At 41.3% G+C, this 19,785-nt stretch overlaps 1 protein-coding gene and 2 non-coding genes across 4 annotated transcripts; all 3 read left to right on the top strand.

Moving 5' to 3' along the window:
- Window positions 1-635: 635 nt before the first annotated feature.
- On the top strand, window positions 636-708 carry TRNAR-ACG (transfer RNA arginine (anticodon ACG)). The gene has a single exon. It is a non-coding gene; the product is annotated as a tRNA-Arg (tRNA).
- A 734-nt stretch (window positions 709-1,442) lies between these two features.
- Window positions 1,443-1,515, top strand: TRNAV-CAC (transfer RNA valine (anticodon CAC)). Its single transcript has one exon. It is a non-coding gene; the product is annotated as a tRNA-Val (tRNA).
- A 284-nt stretch (window positions 1,516-1,799) lies between these two features.
- HMGN4 (high mobility group nucleosomal binding domain 4) lies at window positions 1,800-10,034 on the top strand. 2 transcript variants are annotated; one of them, XM_069493282.1, is made up of 3 exons: window positions 1,800-1,909; window positions 5,262-5,307; window positions 8,298-10,034. In XM_069493282.1, exon 3 carries the CDS (start codon window positions 8,376-8,378, stop codon window positions 8,646-8,648), a length of 273 nt encoding a protein of 90 aa, XP_069349383.1. In that variant the 5' UTR covers window positions 1,800-1,909; window positions 5,262-5,307; window positions 8,298-8,375; the 3' UTR covers window positions 8,649-10,034. The 2 variants fall into 2 exon arrangements, with proteins under 2 accessions (XP_069349383.1, XP_069349384.1); XM_069493283.1 differs by lacking the exon at window positions 5,262-5,307.
- Window positions 10,035-19,785: the final 9,751 nt, after the last annotated feature.

Here is a 19,785-nt window from a genome sequence, read left to right as displayed (position 1 = left end):
ATCTCCCAGGGTTTCCTATCTCGCTGCACTCAGCACCAGCCTTCTCAACATTATTACTCCCAAGCTGGCTCCCACCTCCAGGCCTTTCCCCTGGCGATTTTCTCCTGTTGCAGATCACTCTTTTCCCCCTGATACTCTCATTTCTCTCTTGTTCATCACCACCTTCACTGCTGGACTTTCATATCCTCTTTCCCTGTTTTATATTTTTTTCTCTAGGCGCCTATCACCATTATTTTATTTATTTAGCGCTTTATTATCTGTCTCCACCACGGACATGTAATCTTCTTGAGGTCAGGGGGTCGCATCTGGTTTCTTCATGGTTGCATCTCCAGTGCTTTGAACAGCAATACTGATTGCATGAATGAACGCATGAATGGAAAGGAGATACTGGAGCAGAGAGGGTGTAGAGTTTGCCTTTAACAACCATTTTTCAGCCTGCAGAGAGAGATCAACCAAGAAAGGAGTAAAAACAATGGCGCGTATGCACAAGTAGCCCCCGGAGAGACCATACGCTACGAGCCTAGATAAACCCAGTAGACGGGACTTTCAGCCACAGCCCAGACCTTGCAAGCAGAAGCGGTGCCGCTGACTAGTTTTTTATGAAGGCACACCTGCCGCCATATTCAACGCACGTGGGGCCAGTGGCGCAATGGATAACGCGTCTGACTACGGATCAGAAGATTCCAGGTTCGACTCCTGGCTGGCTCGATGTGCAGGGGTTTCTTTTACTTCTTTACCTTCCTGATTGTACGAGAGTTCAATAGATTAAGAAAATTCGTGCACGGTAAAGGTTGCCTAGAAATCTCGGAAGCAAAGTTCCCGGTTTATGACCACAGGAATCATTACTTCTTTGCAGAGCAAATTCCACGTCCGACCATGTGGTGGCACTAACCAAAGCGTAGCTAGAGAAACGTTCGCCGTCCCCAAATTGTGCCCCGCTTTTCAGTCCATTTTGACTATTCGGGCGGGGCTATGGCTCACGCCTGTAATCCTAGCACTCTGGGAGGCCGAGGCGGGAGGATCGCTTGAGCCCAGGAGTTTGAGGTTGCTGTGAGCTAGGCTGACGCCACCGCACTCTGGCCCGGACAACACAGTGAGACTTTGTCTCAAAATAAAATAAAATAAGTTTGAAGTAAGCTGTTAAGCAAAGGGGAAGACAGCAAAATCTTCAGGTTGAACAGCAATAATGGAGGGTTATTCAGAAACAAAGTCTCTATTTTGTTCTTTCTCATCTAGTCACACTCGTAGAATAAATTATTAAGGATTTGCTTTCAGGTCTGCACGCACTGCAAGGGCTTGGTCTGCGCTTCGGTTCTCTAATTTGAGAGGCCGGTGAGGATGCACATACACACCAACGCAACACACTATTACTGGGATAGGGACAGGAAGAGAGGGTGTTACACAGAGTGAAGTGTTGACTTGGAAGCTCTCTCTCAGCGAGGGTTTCCGTAGTGTAGTGGTTATCACGTTCGCCTCACACGCGAAAGGTCCCCGGTTCGAAACCGGGCGGAAACACAACTGGGCTTTTCCTCGCAAAAGTAGTTCCTGAATTTTTTTTCTAAAAATTTTCGTGCCATCATAAATTTCCCGTCTTTCTAGATCCGGGCCTCGGTGCTAGTGCGGTCTTGGGTGGGTCTCTGGGTGGGTCCGGAGTGCGGCGGACCCACGTATCACGACGGGGAGAACCGCAGGCTCTCCCGAGCTCGGACGCGGGGCGGCCCGCCGCCTGCAGCCCCGGAAGCGTATCCCCGCCTCCCCACGCCTTCCTGTTGCCGGCGGTGCCCGGCGGTGCCCGGCTCCGCTCGTCCTCAGTGTCCCAGCGTCTGCTCTGGCCCTGCCCAAGTCGAGCGCAGCAGCCAGGGCCGCAGCTGGGATTCCCGCGCCCCTCAGACGGCCCCACGAGACTCGGGTAAGTGTCTCGCAGGCCTCATGTGCTCCTCCGGGAAAAGGGGCAGGGGACGGTTGGTGGTCCCGCTGCCCTCCGTATACTTGGTACCCTCTTGTTATGTGGCCTTGGTCGTAATTAGCGGCCTTGGCCTCCGACAGCCCTGCCTTGCCCTCTCATCTTCAGACTAACCACAATATCTTTTCGAGCTCCGAGTGTGAATCCCTGGGATAGACAGAATCTGGAAGGTGGGGGATCACAGAAATCCGCAGGCTGGACAGGGACAAGTCCCCATGGGCGCTTTAGGGCAGATAAAGGGAAAAGAGGAGAGGATTTGAAAGGATTGAGCTCACCGGGCTGTGGCCTTGAAGAGGTTGTGGCGGGCGGGCTGAGCTTGTCCTGGGCTCTCCCTCGCTTCCCAATTTACAGGGCGTCGCCTTCGGAAACCTCCATCGAGAAATCACCGAAGGAGCTAGTCTTCCTCCACTTTGACCTTCTGCTCTCCTAGTCAACAAGAGGAAAATAGATCCCAAAGTTAAGAAATGGCCGAACTATCGATTCTGCGTCTTGCCTTGCAGCTCGAGAAAAGTCATTGGCAGCACCTGTTTAAAATAAGGACTTGTGCCTGGTGTTTGGCCGTGGACCTCTGCCTGACATTTGTCTTGCTTACAAGTTACTTGGATCAATCTTGGATCAAACGCTTTTGTAGGAAAGAAGTCTTGGTGTGCCACTTGACAGCCCCAGGTGTATCCTCAGTATTTCCTTATTAGATGTATTATTACTTTTTCTAAAGATTAGCCAAGCCTGACCTGTCAGATCACATTGTTCCAGGTTCCCTCAAATGACTGATAAGAATGTGATGTTTTTATGACCATAAAAAAAGGACAGTCGTTATCTAATGATTGTTTTCTTTTATCATTTTATCACTTTCTTAAACAGGCTGTTTGGATAGGGATTGCCTTTCCCAAACCTGTAACTCCTTAACTCATAACTTCTCTGAAAGACCCATGCTTTTATCATCTTGCTGGTTCCCTTAACAAGATAATATTTTAGCTAGCAAGATAATGTCTTGGTTAGTAAGACAATAAGCTTGGACAAGACTCAAAAGCAATTTGTCTAATACCTTTTTATGTAAAATCCCTTCGATACCACCCAAAAATACAGGCAAGTTAATGTGGTGCCCTGCAAGGGGGCAAGGTCACCGGGGCCAGGGAGGTTGGCATGGATTTATCCTCTCCATCTTTCTATGATGTCAGTGGGCAGGAGTACTTTAGCCCAGAAGCTGTGCCTCTAACCAACCTTTGCAGGCGGGTGACTGTTTGTTTGGGAGGCCTATGGCTCACTCCACTCAAACCAGATGCATTCTGGCAAGATGCAGCAGCAACCCTACCCTTTTATAGACATGCTGCCCTTTCTTACCCTTCCTTTCAACATCTGCCTCCCCCAAGCTCTCTCACTTAACCTCAAATGGAAATTCATGCTGTGTCTGTAATACTTTGGAAGATGGAGAACAAGTAGGCCCTGAAAAGTGACTGATACCATGTGACCTCTTATTCCTGTACCACACTGCATTTTGTATGTGAACCGTTTCTTTTTAATATATCCTTTATTGTCTCCTTCCTAAGTTTAGCATTAATAACCTTCTTCCAGGTCTTCCCTCCAACCCAAAGGCACTATCTCTCCATAAGTAAGAGGCAGGGAGGGAGAGAGTAGCCTTCTGATTTGGGGGAGGGATTGAGGCTAGAATCCAAGTTAGAACTACCTCCTGGAAATCCAGTTCAGTGTTCATCAGGGGAGCAAAAGGATGCTGCTAAAATGGACTTTGCATGTGTTTGCTGGTGGGAGTACTGGATGAGGTGGGATTTGGTCCATGGACACCTAAGACAGACTTGCTATGAAAGAGAAAAAAAAAAAAAAAAAAAACCAGAAAAAAAAGATTTTGAGAGCATGGGCAAGATCTCAAAATTAATCTAATCCAAGAGGTGTCCCAGCTCACTAAGTTCTTACACTATTCCCTTCTGTGTTGGTCTGCTATGGCTGCCATAACAAAATACCACAGACTTGGTGGCTTAACCAACAGAAATTAATTTTGTCACAGTTCTGGAGGCTAGAAGTCCAAGAGCAGGGTGTAGGCAGGGTTGGTTTCTTCTGAGTCCTTTCTTCTCGGCTTACAGATGGCCCACCTCCTCATTATGTCCTCACATGTTGTCTGTGTCCTACTAATCTTCTCTTCCGATAAGAACACCAGTCATTTTGAATTAGGGCCCACCCATAAGACCTCAGTTTACCTTAATTATCTCTTTAAAAACCCTATTTTACTTTTTATCTCACTGTTAGTCTTTTTTTTAAATCTATTTCTGCCAGTCAATTTAAACTCACTTTTTCTAATGAAAAAATGCAAGTTTCATAGCTAACAAAGGATTGGAAGAAGGATGGAACATATGTTCTTTCTCCCCTTTAGCTGCTGAGGGAAGAAATACCTTTCTATATTACAAAATAAGCAATATGGTTAAATGAGTACATTGAGAACTTTCATAAGAATTTCAGTTCTGTGCAATGCAAAGATGAGAAGAGTGATTCAAAACTTTCACTAAGTTGTTCTGTTCTTTGTTACCATAATTTTGTTCTTGGAAGAGTTTTTTTTAACAAAGGGGAATTGTTATATTCCTAAAACTTTAAAAATTGTTGCCATGTCTTGGGACAATAACTTCAGTATCTGTCTTGATAATTTCTTGCCCTGGTGATATCACTGAAAGTCAGTTCTCTGTATTTCCAAAAGCTATAAAATTATTTATAAGATTTATCTGCTAGTTAATAATTCTTTTTTCCCAAATGCATGAGAGAGTATTTGTAATGACTCCTATATTTTATTATTAACAAATTATTTCTTTTTGAACTCTTAAAATGTGAATTGTTTACATTAATAGACTTAATTTTTCAAGCAATTTTAGGTTTACAGAAAATTGAGCAGAAAGTACAGAATTCCCACATACTCCCTTTCCCTGTACCTCTTTCTCCTGTGAACAACTTGCATTGGTATAAATTTGTTACAATGGATGAACCAATATTGATACCTTATTATTAACTAACATCCATAGTTTACATTAGAGTTCATTATATAAAGTTCAATAGGTTTTGTCACATGTATAATGTCCACTGTTATATAATATATACCATTACAGTAGCATACAGAATAGTTTCATTTCCCTAAAAATCTTCTCTGCTTCACCTCAGATAATTTCTTTTAAGTTAGTGCCACTGTGCGGTAAGAGCATCCTTCTTCTCCAACTCTCCTTGGCCTTTGTGGATATGAAATGAACTTTTACCCCTCTGGCCCTTTTTCATTATTTCTGTATCTGTCTCCCACATTTGTAAGGTCTCCGAAGAGTCAGCCACCCGGTCTCCTGATCAGCTTCTTAAAGGTGAGTTTCAAGAATTTAATCCATATTCACATATTCAGATACAGTATTCAGGCAGCAACCTGTCTTCCCTGATTTTATTTTGTCACCTGCTGTATTTTGGCATTTGACACATGAGGATCATGTCCCCCCTACTTGGGATGGATTACAAGGGATCTAATCTGAAGAAGACTGAAACCCTAACACACAGGAAACAGATTGTGTCAGCATTTCCCCACCAGGAGATGGGCTGAGAAACACAATTTTGGAGTGAGATGGAAGGAGAATGGTATGGAGTGTCCATTCTTTAAGGAAATGTGTTCTAGATCAAAAGCTCACTCTTACTCTTATGGTTAAATAAACACTGTCATTCTCTTAACATAAAGGTTTCTAAGAATATATGCAGACTATTTAGTACAACCTTAATATTTATTGTCTGAGTTGGGAAACTTTTTGAGAGTAAAAGGGAGCTTTTTTTTTTTTTTTTTCCAAGGGACAAGGTCTCACTCTGTCTTCCAGGCTGGAGTGCATGACTCAGTCATAGCTCACTGCAGCCTTGAACTCCTGGGCTCAAGTGATCCTTATGTCTTGGCTCCGAAAGCTCTGGGATTACAGGCGTGAGCCATCACACTTGGCAGAGCATTATTAATGACTACTAGGGCAACAGGTGTAAATCAAGTCACCCTTCTATTAGACCGGATGATTTTCATGCCATAAAATGTCTCTCAATATTGGTTCTTTCGTTGTAAAAATGGCTATCTTTCTCCTACCCATTTCTTTCTGGTCACACTGTTACCATACTCAAAGCTGACCTATGTGATCTCTGGCATCCTTCTCAATTATTTTCTTTAACAATTATTTTTCTTTATGGTGTCTGAATTTGCATTTTTTAAAAAACTTTTGTTTTCTAAGAATTATTAAAACATTTCTTTAGAGTACGTTTGGGGGAGAAGGAAAGGGGCAAAAATTAGGTGTAAATTCATGTAATGTCTAGAGAAGAATGTCTTCCGAAGAGAGCAGGTCAGGCGTAGCTGGATTGGAACCGCAGTGTGTCTCAATAGCAACAGAGAAGTCAGTGGCACAGTTACTTTTTGACCCCTCAGTAATTCAGCCTTCCTGAAAAGAAGGCAAGGGAAAGCGCAGTCAGAGAAGAGAAGGATGCAGCTAATTTCACATTAGCTTTCCAGTGAAGAGCTATTCAACATTTAAACAGAACTGTTTCATTATAATCCTTGTTCCCAGAGTGCCTTACAAAGTACCAAGGGAAATAATGACGACTAGTTCATGGCACACTCTCACTTTGGTTCCTCCCTCTTCTTTATACTGTCTCTCCCCTCTGTTCTGTAAGAAGGAAAGAAAAATGCAAAATTTGCAGAAATTCTATTTATAATGAAAAAATTTGGGGGGAAATGGATAATTTAATGTCTTAGCATGCTTTACAGCAATTATTCTGTTAGCCTTGGGACATACAAATCATATCTAAGTCTGCTCACATATGACCATGTTTGCCCACTATATTTAGATGTAAGGGCAAGCAAAAAATCAAAACTCTGGAGTAATTTAGAAACAAGATAATTTTTTTCTTAAAATATAATATTGTGGAGTGGGGGCAGCTAACAGTGTTACAAAATTTCCCAGGAAATGTTTTCAAGGGTGGGGCAGAAGGTCTGAGTAGCTAATCTTCGCCAAAAGCTTTAAAAAAAAAGGCAGAAGTGCCCATGAATGCCAGCCATAGGCCCAGGTTCTAATTACCCAAACTCAAAATGAATCATTTACTATTCCTACCTATATGGCTCTGAATTTGTGCTCTGGACTACGCACATTTTAAAAATATTTTTATTCTTCAGCAGACACAATTTTTCTGTGTAAGATATAGAGAACACATCAGGCATGTGCTTTCCTCCTCTTCAGTTTAAGGAAGAGAATGCCACTCCCACCCCCTTATCTCTGGACTAACCTCCATACCCCATGCCCTCTCCAAACATGTCCCTTTCCCAACCCCCAAGAGGTGATTCCTGTCCCAATTTTTATATTTATCCCTTTTATTTTACTACCTCCTTGTACCCTAAACATGTCATTGTTTTACACATATAAATGGATCTATACATATTCTTCTGTAGCTTGCTTTTTTTGCTCAACATTTTCTTCTTGTGATTTATCCTTGTTTTCGCATGTAGCTGTAATCTATTTGTTTCTGCTGCTGAACAGTATTCCCTTTTATAGATATCATCAAAATGTATTTATCCATTCTATTATTGAAGGATATTTGAATGGTGTACAGTTTTTTGAAATTGCAGTGTTACTATAAACATTCTTGTAGGGGTCTCCTGTTTATACCTCCAAGAATCTCCCTAAGTAAACATCTAGAAGTAAAATTGCTTTACATAATACCACATTGTTTTCCAAAGTGAATACACTAATTTGCACACATACACCCCCACCCATCAGTACTTAAGGGTTTTGATTGGTTCACACCTGCTGAGCCCTTGATATTATCAGACAACTTAGTTTTCATAAATTTGATAGGTATAAAATGTTATATCCTGTGGCTCTCTTATTAAATATTTTATGTGCTTATTCCCCATTCATGCTTCTTCAAACTACTTGTTAACACATTTGCCCATAGTTTTAAAATTTTTGTTTTGTCCTATTCTCATGGATCTGTAGGAATTCTTTATTTATTTTTTTTGTAGAGATGGGGTCTTACTGTGTTGCCAGGCTGGTCTCAAACTCCTGGCCTCAAGCTATCCTCCTACTTCAGCCTCCCAAAGTGTTAGGATTATAGGCGTGAGTCATCAGGCCCAGCCCAGGAATTCTTTATATATTCTGGATTCTAATCCTTTGTCAGTTATATGTGTTACAAATATCTTAGCACAGTTGGTAACATATTATTTTACTTTTATGCTATCTTTTTGATTTACACAACTTATTAACAGTATATTTAAATTTGATTTTTAATGTTAAATTTGTGTGTCTTTCCCTTTATGGTTTACACTTTTTATGTCTTGCTAAAGAAATCTTTCCAGGAGCAGTGTAAGGAAGACAAGCACCCCTGGGACTGGCAAAGCCACCTTCCAAGCACTGCAGCCACCATGCCCAAGAGAAAGGCAAAAGGAGATGCTAAAGGTGATAAAGCGAAAATGAAGGATGAACCACAGAGGAGATCAGCACGGTTGTCTGCTAAACCTGCCCCTCCAAAACCAGAGCCCAGGCCTAAAAAGGCCCCTGCAAAGAAGGGAGAGAAGCTTCCCAAAGGAAGAAAAGGAAAAGCAGATGCTGGCAAGGATGGGAACAACCCTGCAAAAAACCAAGATGCCTCTACAGTCCAGTCCCAGAAAGTGGAAGGCACTGGGGATGCCAAGTGAATGTACGTTTTTGATAGCTCTCTACTTTTAGTGACTCTAGTGTTTGAAATACTATTTTTTTTAAGTCAAGTTTTATAAAAATGTAGGATTTGGGTGTTTTTGGTTTTTTTTAAGTTATATTGTTAGCACCCAGGACACTTTGTTGTTTTTTGTGGAAAGGGCAAATACCACTAATAGAGTGTGTCTCAGAAACTGAATTGAAATGGGGAAAATAGTATTTTCTGTTTTGGTTTTCGAAGACTGTTCTTGGTTCCCAGGAGAAATTCTCTGACATTCACATGTTAGCCACTTTGGCACAGAAGCCTTACAGTATGGGGAAGCCAAACTTCATATTCTCCTTCCCTGATGCCATCAGCATAGACTTGGCCTTGCCACCCCTAAAATCAACTGTGTTAGGTAACGAAACTGAGGCTCTCAGGTGATGACATTGAGATATTGTCATTCAAAAGGGCCAAGATTCCAATTTTTAGTTTATGGATTCCTCCTGTTCAGAACTCTGCAGGTTTTAGTTAATTTCCTCCATGTCAGAGTTGGCCTGTGAAAAGCTTATACATGCCTCTTGTGAAGTGTCCACCCTCTCTGAAAACCTTTCCTGTTCAAAGCAGCAACAAAAGATGTTGACTTTTACAGTGACTTTTTCGGTATGGGAGTTTGGAAGTTATAAAATGTTACAGGTTGTCACCTATGTCCTGCTGGAAGTAACTGTTTTTGAAAAGTATTTTATAAAGCTGAATATAATTTGGCTTGGGGAGATAATTTCCTACCCAAAGTCATAAAGATATTCTTTACTGCCTTGTAAAAGTTTTGTAGTTTTGCTTTTCACATTTGTCTTTAGCCTGCCCTGAACTGATTTTTATGATAAGTATGAGGTAGAAGTTCAATTTAATATTTTTTCCCATATGGATAAGTGCTTGTCTCAGCACTATTTACTGAAAAGTTCAACCTTTCCCACTGATCTGTAACACTGGCTCTTTCATAAATTAAGTTTTTTGTATGTGTGTGGGCCTATTGATGGTTTCTATTCTGACTCACTTGTCAGTTTGTTTAACCTTGTGGCACAACTATATAGTCCTAATTACTACAACTTTAGAAAAAGATCTTGATGAAAACTGAAATGCCTGCACATTTTGTCATAGTGTTGACCAATCTCACCTCTACCTCCAACATTACCACTGATTTTTTTTTTCTCCTTGGGAGTGTCTTGGCTATTCTTAGCCATTTGCTCTTCCATACAACTTCTAGGATTACATTGACAAGTTCTAAATCAAACAAACCAAAAACATGTTGGAATTTTGATTGTATTTGTGTTAAATTTATAAATTAATTTGGTGAGCCATGTCATCTTTGCAATGTTGTCTTCCAGTCCATAAATGTGGTATAGCTCTCTATTTAGGCTTTTTAAATATCTTTCAATAAAGTTTTATAATTTTCTCCATAAATGTTTTTTGTTAATATTTTCTAGGAACTTTCTGAAACTTTTTTATGGTATATTTTTAGTTATTACATTTTCTGTTTTTAGTTAATGTTTTAATTTTTGTATCCAGCAAACTTACTACCTCTCATTAATTCTCATATCTGTAAATTCTTGTGTGTTTCCTATATAGACAACCATATGTTTTGTACGTACAATTTTGTTTCTTCTTAGTCCTTATACCTTTTATTCCTTTTTCTAATGTTAGGCATAGTCCAAATGCTGCGGATAACAGCAGAAAAAAAAAAAAGACGTCTCTGCTTTCTCAAAGCTTATGTTCCAGATGGGGAGGGGGGAAAGGGTAGAAAGTATACAAATTTATGTGACAAAGGGCCTTAAGTAAAGAAGTGTAGGTGGGTGCTATTTAGAGTGGTTAGTGGTTATTTCCCTCTGATGAAATAACATTTGAACAGAGCCCTTAATGAAGTAAAAGAACAAAAGATGTGAATCTGAGGGGAAATCATTCCAGCAGAGGGAATAGCAAGTGCAAAAAGATGACGTGAAAATGCATTTGGCATACTGAGGAAGAACAAGGAGGCAAAAACAGCTGAATTGGAGTGAGGGTGAGGAAGAGTAATAGTTGATAGATTGCAGAGATAGCCAGGGCCAGAAAATGAAGGATTTTTGCAGCCTGTAAATTTTCTTTGAAAGTAATGGGATGCTCTTATAGTTTTGAGCAGAGATATGACACAATCTAAGGTGATATATATATATATATACACACACACATATGTGTGTAAATATATGTGTGAGTGTGGATGCCTGCTGCATGGGCAATAGACTGTAAAAGGCTAAGTGTGGAAGGAGGAAGACCAGTTAGACAGTTGTCACAACAGTCCAGGCAAAACATGTTGATGACCTGGACCTGGTAGGGAGCTGTGGAGGAGAGTGAATTGGATGTGAAGTGTGAGAGAGCTGGCAGTAAATAATGAATGCCAAGCTTGGATGATTGCTTAACCTCTCTGAGCGATGGTTTCCTCAGTAGCAAGACAAGAAATTATACCTATTTTGCAGTTTCTAAAAGAATCAGAGATACTGTAGGGAACTGATTAGTATAATTTACCCAATTAGCATATGATGCATAAAGCTCTGTTGGAAATTTGAAAAAAAAAAAAAAAAATTCATATTTACCGGGACCTCATCACTACTGAAAAACTGAAAAGAAAAAAAAAAGATTACTCTGCAAAACTGAGGGCCAGGGCCAGGCCTCCTCCATAGTAAGGCCTCTCCCTTACTAAACCCAGTAGTGTATGTACTAAAACTGGAATTACATAATTTCAACAACAATGTCTCCCTTTGTAATATTGAATTGCTGGAAATTCTGCTTTGTCATGCTGTGTCACTATGCTTCCTCTGCTGAACTATTTCCATTCCATTTTCTTTGGTAAACTACAAACATTTATCTGTATTTTCTCTTTGCTAGACAACAAATCAGGATCAAAGATAAAAGAAACATTCTCTGTCTTCAGAGCTGTAAGTCGAATGGAGTAGAGAGATAGGTCACCACAGAGTAGTGTGCTTTGTGTTGCGGTAACACTGAAAGAGACTGGAACCCTGATGCCAGAGCAGAAGGGGTCTTCAGGAGAACTTCCTGGAGCATGTTGACACCTGAACAGCAAAATGAAAACATATATGAGGTGGTCAGGCAAGAAGTGGGGAAAAGGCTTCTAGAAAGAGTAATAACATTTGCAAAGATGTTAAGAGAATATGGTGCATAGAAGTCAATAAAGTATTTGTTGAATCAAAAAAATGATTAGGATGAATAACCAAACATGTTATGCTTTTGACTATAAGGAAAATTCTTATTATGTGTTAATGTTTACCACACAGTGTGTGTGCCCAGTGATTTACATGCATAATTTTATTTCCACAACCCTATGAGTTGACTAATATTATTCTCATTTACTTTACATTCAGTTAAATTGAGGCAAACAGAGATGAAGTAACTTGCCCTGAGGTCATACAGTGAGTGGTAAAATCCAGAATAAGACCCAGGTAGGTCTATGACTCCAGGGCATACAAGTCCCTGTTGTTGAAAAAACTGAGGCTCCCTGGTATAAATCTCAAATGTAACTCATCCCAAAAAATAATTTGGTGTTTCTGAGTAAACTAAGGAACTTCTAAGATACTAGGAAACCGTATTGTACAGGCTAAACAGTTAAAATTTCCAGTGAAGGGTAGTAATGAAATGACAATAAATTCCAGGGGAAAAAGTGTTCATAAAATTTAGAATTTTAGTACGTCTTCTGCACAAAGGTGCTAATTTTTTAGATAGAAATATTCCTCTACATAGGGGCCCATGAAATCTAAGGAAAAATAAAAATAAAAAAAAAAATTCCTGAAGTGGGGAAGAGTAAATTAGGAAATCATAAGTCAATCTATAAATCTTTTTGCCCACTTTCCTGATCCATTTGGCACCTTACCATCCCACCTGTAAATTTACAAATTAACATCCTGGTTTATAACTATTTTGAGAAGTTCAGTGTCTGACATGAATGAGCCTGAGTGATCCAGAGTTTTTAATATCAAATTTCTGACCCTCAAATCTGAGACATTAAACCTGGAAGAGTTGGAAAGACGAGGGAGGGAAATTTATTTTGCTGTATCCGCCCTTATTCCACTACATTCTTTTCTCAACAGTGGTTACAATGATCCTCGTAAAATGTACGTCATTCCTCTCTCAAAACCCTCCAGCGGCTTCCATCCTGGGTCATACAAATGACCTACAAAAGCCCTGCTGGAACCGCCCGACGGCCTGGCCCTCCAGCGGCTCGGCGCTAGGGAGCCTTTCTAACCCGGTCTAGGCCCATGGGAGATCGCACCTCTCGGTGTCACCTTGCGCCGACCCACTCTGGATTGTGTCCACATTCCCCAGCTCGTAGGGGAGGCTGGGACCCTACGTACTTAACAGGTATTTCTCCTCAGACCTCTGGAAGACCTTGCTCCCGGCTTCACGCCCTGGCTCAAAACAGCACTGAGAGGTCTCTTCTGAGATTGTAAATGTCTGTGGGACTTCTTAACCTCTTAGGTGCCAGGGAGCCCTCTGGCCCCAGGATGAAGCCCTTGTCAAAATTACATTTTTTAAAACACACAAAAAAATACATAGGATTACAAAGAAAACCAATTACACCAACCAAAACAGTTATCAAACAAAATAATTTGTGATACAGTAATATGTGTGCTTCTTCATTAATGTATTAAACATTAAACATCAAGACCTGCCTTATGACTACCATAATTTCAAAATAAGTATTGGATATTTGTAACAACCTACTGTGACGTTAAAAATGTGATTTTTTTGTCGCCTAGATGTATAAGTGAAGGAGATGTTAAATTTCAGTTCTAGGTTAGAGATTTTAAAGATGTAAAATTTTTTTCCCCATCCAACTTCACCAGCTCCCAGGCTAAGGAACTCTGCAAAAGTGATTAACACAGTGCTTGGCACATTGAAAGCCTGGCACATTGAAAGCCTTCCATAAATGTAGGTTTTTAGTAATTTGTTTTTTCTGCCTACTACTGACTTGAGAAAGATTTTAGTAATTTTTTTTTTTTTTTTTTTTTTGAGACAGAGTCTTGCTTTGTTGCCCAGGCTAGAGTGAGTGCCGTGGCATCAGCCTAGCTCACAGCAACCTCAAACTCCTGGGCTTAAGTGATCCTACTGCCTCAGCCTCCCGAGTAGCTGGGACTACAGGCATGAATCACCATGCCCAGCTAATTTTTTCTATATATATTTTTAGTTGTCCAGATAATTTCTTTCTATTTTTAGTAGAGACAGGGTCTCGCTTTTGCTCAGGCTGGTCTCAAACTCCTGACCTCGAGCGATCCACCCGCCTCGGCCTCCCAGAATGCTAGGATTACAGGTATGAGCCACCGTGCCCGGCAGGTTTTAGTAATTTTATCATTACTTTTCCTGTACCTGCTCAAATTTCTTTTAGGTGATCATAATGGACTTAATCACATGAAGTCTTTGAGAGTTAAAGACTTCAAGACTAGTCCCAAGTCTCACACACTCCTCGTACTACTATGCCTTATTTAGGGGACAATAATTTTGAGACAGATGGTGAGACAAACAGCCATGTTTATCACCTCTGACAGGTATTCCTTGATTCATTCAATAATAGTTGCTCACATACCAGGCAGGTGTCAGGAGCTGTGCTGGCAAGGGGATGAGGACACAAAGATAAATCAGAGTTCAGCCCACTAATTTAGTCAATTAGACATGAGTGCTAGGATAGTGCTGTCCATATACTTCAGCAGTGGCATAAGGAAGGGTATATTAATCTGGTGGGTGTGGGAAGTAGCAAAGTAGGAAGAAAGAGCAAGAGGCTTTAGGGAGGAGAACCTGCTTTTAAAGATTAGTTCCTTGATTTATTCACCAAGCATTTATTGAGATCCAATTGTGTGCCAAGACTAGGAGGCAGGCCCAAGGGCCCTGACCTCACCAGAGAGAGGAGGAGATCAGCTCCCAGCAAAAGAGAAAAAGCTTCCCATCTGATGAAAGAATAGGAAAAAGCGAAAGTAAAAAGATCAAGGTTTGACCTCATGGTTTCCAAGCCATCCATCCATGCAAAGAAAGACTCAAAGGGGACTTTGCACAAAAGGATTTGGCTCTAAGCATGAACTTTGATGGGAAGAGCTCCTAGAGTGCTCATATCTTTCCAGAGACCTGGCAGCCATAAGTTAAATTGAGATTAGGTGAAGCATAAGAGGCAAAGAAGCGGGTTGTGGGGAGATTTACCATCAGAGGCAAAGCCAGGTCAGCAGGACCTTCTTTCCCTTGCAAAGGACTTCAGATTTTATTCTCTTTTCCTGGGGAAAAAGCCTGATGAGATTTGAATTTCACAAAAATCTCCCTGTCAGCCTTTCAATGGTTGAATTAGAAGGGAGACATTGGAACCAGAAATTTCCTGACTATAAAATATACTGCTTTATTTGGGCCTAGAAATCAGGACTTTAAGAGAATGAGGTAGAACAATTATCCATTTTGCTAAAAATAAGGTAGGTTTTTTTTTGTTTGTTTCTTTGTTTGTTTTTGTTTTTGTTTTTTGAGACAGAGTCTCACTCTGTTGCCCCGGCTAGAGTGCCGTGGCGTCAGCCTCAAACTCCTGGGCTCAAGCGATCCTCCTGCCTCAGCCTCCCGAATAGCTGGGACTACAGGCGTACACCACCATGCTTGGCTTATTTTTTCTATATATATTTTTAGTTGTCCATATAATTTCTTTCTATTTTTTTTTTTTTTTTAGTAGAGATGGAGTCTCGTTCTTGCTCAGGCTGGTCTCAAACTCCTAAGCTCAAACGATCCACCTGCCTTGGCCTTCCAGAGTGCTAGGGTTACAGGCGTGAGCCACCGTGCCCAGCCCATTTTGCTAAAAAAGGTAGTCATAAGACAATTGCCATAGTCCCCACAAGAGATGGCAAGAGGCCAGGCGCGTTGGCTCATGCCTGTAATCCTAGCACTCTGGGAGGCCATGGCAGGAGGATCGCCTGAGGTCAGGAGTTTGAGACCAACCTCAGCAAGAGTGAGACCCTATCTCTACTAAAAATAGAAAGAAATTAGCCAGACAACTAAAAATACATAGAAAAAATTAGCCGGGCATAGTGGCGTATGCCTGTAGTCCCAGCTACTTGGTAGGCTGAGGCAGAAGGATTGCTTGAGCCCAGGAGTTTGAGGTTGCTGTGAGCTAGGCTGATGCCATGACACTCTAGCCTGGGCAACAGAGCAAGACTCTGTCTTAACAACAACCACAAAAAAGAGATGGCAAGAGCCTTTTAGTGGTAGGATGAGAGCATAAAAGGAAAGATTTTCACAAAATTCCCTGCACTTCTCCCTCTGAAATATTAACAAGGTAGATTTGGCAGTTGAATATGGAAGGATGGTGAGGGAAAGGAAGGAGTTTGAGAGGGCACCCGAATTTCCAGCTTTGGAATTTATGTGGATGGTTGTATTACTAACCAAGATAATACATGAGACAGAAGAGGAGAGAGGGGGAGGCTGATGTGTATCAAGAATTGTAAAGTGTCTGAGATTTTACCCAACTTGCAAGCTAACAAGTTGGCCTGACACAGTTTCATGGATGCTGGTAGAGTTCATGATGCCTCTGGGTCGAGACAAAAAACATTTTATTATTCACACTAATAGCACTAGCCAGATTATCAGCATTTTTGCTCCGTTTCTTCAGCTCCAGTTTCCAGAAGGCAACACCAAGAGGGCTATATGACACCTGAACTTGCAGTGGCTTGTGTTACAGGAGAGGAACCACAATTCTGGGGTTCCAAATCTGGTACAGTGGGCAGTAAGCATGCCTGCCTGTTGCTATGGAGAGAGACATTACAACTATCTTCCAAGGCTGTTTGCCATATAAGCATCCTTGAAAAGATAATCCAGAAAAAAGAGCAGTCAAGAGCAAGTCAAGAGCAATTGCCTCAATAGCAAGACATGAAGAAATGTAAGAAACCCATGGAGAATAATCTCTTAACAATGAATTCTGTTTTTAGTAGTTGCGTTTTAGGGGTTCAAAGACATCCAGGCTAATGGAGACAAATGGTCATACAGGTTTAGAGATCAGAAGAATGATAAAGACTGGACTATAATTTAATACAGTGTCATTTAATGGATGCCTAATATATAAATTGTTTGCCTCTTGGAACTGGAGTAACATCCTTGGCCAGTCTGTCAAGCAACCAGTTGAAGTTAGCTGGATTCTTATTGCTGAAACATAGATAACAATCAATACAATAAGGCTGATATTTCTGCAAAATATAAAAAGTTCAAGCAACTGTCTTCTCTTTCTGTCCCAAACTTCCCCAAAGACTGTGAAAAGAAGGGAAATCTTTTCACTCTCATCTAACTACCGTCATCTAACTATACATACTGACATATAAGTAAATCCTTAATTTTCTTAAGCACTGTAGCAGGCTCAGCATTTATTATTTTACTGTTTGGCACACTCTCTGAGACCACAATGTCTGAATCATTTTAGAATGTTCAATTTTGTGATGCCCTCTGACCCTTGTTTTTTAATTTTTTTTTTTTTTTTTGGAGATGGGGTCTTGCTTAGTCACTCAGGCTGGAGTATAGTGGCCAATCATAGCTCACTGTAACCTAGAACTCCTGGGTTCAAGTGATCCTCCCAAGTAGCTGGGACTACAGGAGCCCACTGCCACGCCCTGCTAATTTTTAAATTTTTGTGGGGGACAAGGGGTGGCATCTTGCTGCATTGCTGAAGCTGGTCTCACTCAAGCGATCCACCAGCCTTGGCCTCAGCCTCCCAAAGTACAGGGATTACAGGTGTGAGCCACCACACCAGGTCATCACCCTTTATTTTAATAAGATTATGAGAGGTGCCCTGCAATATTTAATTAAAGTTAGTGGAAGTTTCTTTTCTTTTGAGAAAGTGCTGAGCATTGTAAAGCAATGGATTAAATATGGAGTCACAACCCAAGTGGACTTTATTAGCCCTGACAGACAGGAAAAGCTTTAGTCTATAGCTGTGTGGCTTTACCAAAGTTATGAGGTGATGAGCACTTAAGATATTTCTTATGTGACTCTAATAGCAATGGTAATAATGATTACAATGGTTTACTTTTTCTGTAATATTTTTCTTGCTGTAAAATGCTATACTTTGAGGATTAAGCTCAATACCTTCAGATTATAAGGCTGACATGCTACCTCCTGTACTAAGAAGACAATTGTCAGGAAGTGTTCTGTTATTTTTGCTAGAGATTTTGTTCATTTGATGTTTTTAATAGCAAGAAAAAAATCTAATTTCTTCGTTATCCTCTGGATCCATTAGGCTAAAATTTCTTCTTTGGTCAATTACTAAATTAAGTTCCAATCAAGAGCTGCCAATTTCTGTTTTCTTTAGTGGCTTCTAGAAGGGCAGAGATGATGTTGGTGCCTATATGCTTAGGTGACTTGAGGCTTTGGGTCACTCTAGGAGAGGGGACTTGAATTTAGGGGAAAGGGCAGGGCAGGCAGGCCGCCTAGTACAGCACCCACTGTCCTGTATTACATGTTATACTTCACCTTTATGATTTACATTACAGGCCGGAGTTTCCCAATGAGGGCAACATAAAATCAACTGAATGATAGGGAGCAGCAGTTTTAAGAACAGGATAGAACTGGAAATAATTGGAATGCAGTGTGTGTGGGAAGAGTAAGGAATAGTTCATGCAACTTTTGTTTCTGTTACATGGGTATGGCTGGATGGAAGTGTAAACTAAACTTCAAACTGTAGGTCACGGCCAAAATAATTTGAAAGCCACAGCCACTAAGCCCAAACTCTGACCACATCTATACACCAAGTCTGTGCAGTTTACCTGGGCATCCTCAGAGCTGAGCAAAGCAGGGGATGAGAAAGGAACACATGAATGGAAAAGAGAGGGAGTTATTCTGCAACTTTTTTGATTTTCAAGAAAGAGTTAACCTTTGATAACCTGTGACCATTGTTATTGAAACTTTTACTCCTGTTGTAGATTATCTTTTCAAGGATGTGTATATGACAAACAGCCTTGGAAGATAGGGGTCGTGCCTCTCTCCATAGCAACAGGTAGGCATGCTTACTGCCCCCATACCAGAATTGGGTTCCTGTAACACAACTCACTGCAAGTTCACTATCTACACTCAACTTCTGTGGCCCCAATGTGATCAATCTCTTCTACCATGAATTCCCGCAGCTCTTCCAGCTCTCCTGTTCCAGCACCCAATTCAATGAGCTGCAGCTCCTTGCTGTGGGTTTCATAATGGCAGGTACCCCCATGGTTCTCATTGTCACTTCCTATGCCTATGTGGCAGCTGTGGTCCAGCAAATCTCCTCTGCTGAGGGCAGGAAGAAAGCCTTCTCCACGTGTGGTTCCCATCCCCCTGTAGTTTTTGTTTTGTTTTGTTTTGTTTAGACAGAGTCTCACTTTCTTGCCAGGACTAGAGTGCCGTGGCGTCAGCCTAGCTCACAGCAACCTCAAACTCCTGGGCTCAAGCAATCCTCCTGCCTCCACCTCCCAAGTAGCTGGGACTACAGGCATGTGCCACCATGCCCGGCTAACTTTTTTCTATATATATTTTTAGTTGTCCAGATAATTTCTTTCTATTTTTTTTTAGTAGAGACAGGGTCTCGGTCTTGCTCAGGCTGGTCTCAAACTCGTGAGCTCAAACGATCCACCCGCCTCGGTCTCCCAGAGTGCTAGGATTACAGACGTGAGCCACCGCGCCCGGCCCCCCTGTAGTTGCCATATTCTGTGGTTCAGGTACGTTAACTACAACTTTAACTACAAATGCAGCTTGGTTCAGCCAAGCTTTCATATAACGATATAGCTGTTGGAATCTTTAACACGGTCATCAGCTATCCATGTTGAATTCAATCATCTACAGCCTCGGGAACCCTGATGTACAGGGCGCCCTCTGGAGGATGCTCAGTGGGGTGCGGTCGCAGGTTTGAGGAGGTCTCAGTAGCCCTTCTTCCCTGTGTTTTTTTGCACTAAGGGGAAATTCTTCTAGAGCCAGGGATTAGGACAAAATGGTCCAGAACTGTTTCCATCTCACTGAGGGTGAGGACAAGTTTTTGCATAGGATAATAGTTATTGTTTCTCAAAGAAGCCCCAGCCCAATTGTAGGCAATGGGTGTATAGGTTCTGCCAGGACAGCCCCTTTGACAAATTACAGCTTTAGTC

Source organism: Eulemur rufifrons, chromosome 18 (genome assembly GCF_041146395.1).
Source record: "Eulemur rufifrons isolate Redbay chromosome 18, OSU_ERuf_1, whole genome shotgun sequence".
In the NCBI taxonomy this organism is placed as follows: Eukaryota; Metazoa; Chordata; class Mammalia; order Primates; family Lemuridae; genus Eulemur; species Eulemur rufifrons.
Note: the sequence above shows the minus strand (reverse complement) of the source record. Positions and strands in the feature narration are given on the sequence as shown.

Bases quoted from the DNA above. Each gene is read 5' to 3' on its own strand.
- HMGN4 (XM_069493283.1), top strand. From the start codon at position 8,376: ATGCCCAAGAGAAAGGCAAAAGGAGATGCTAAAGGTGATAAAGCGAAA.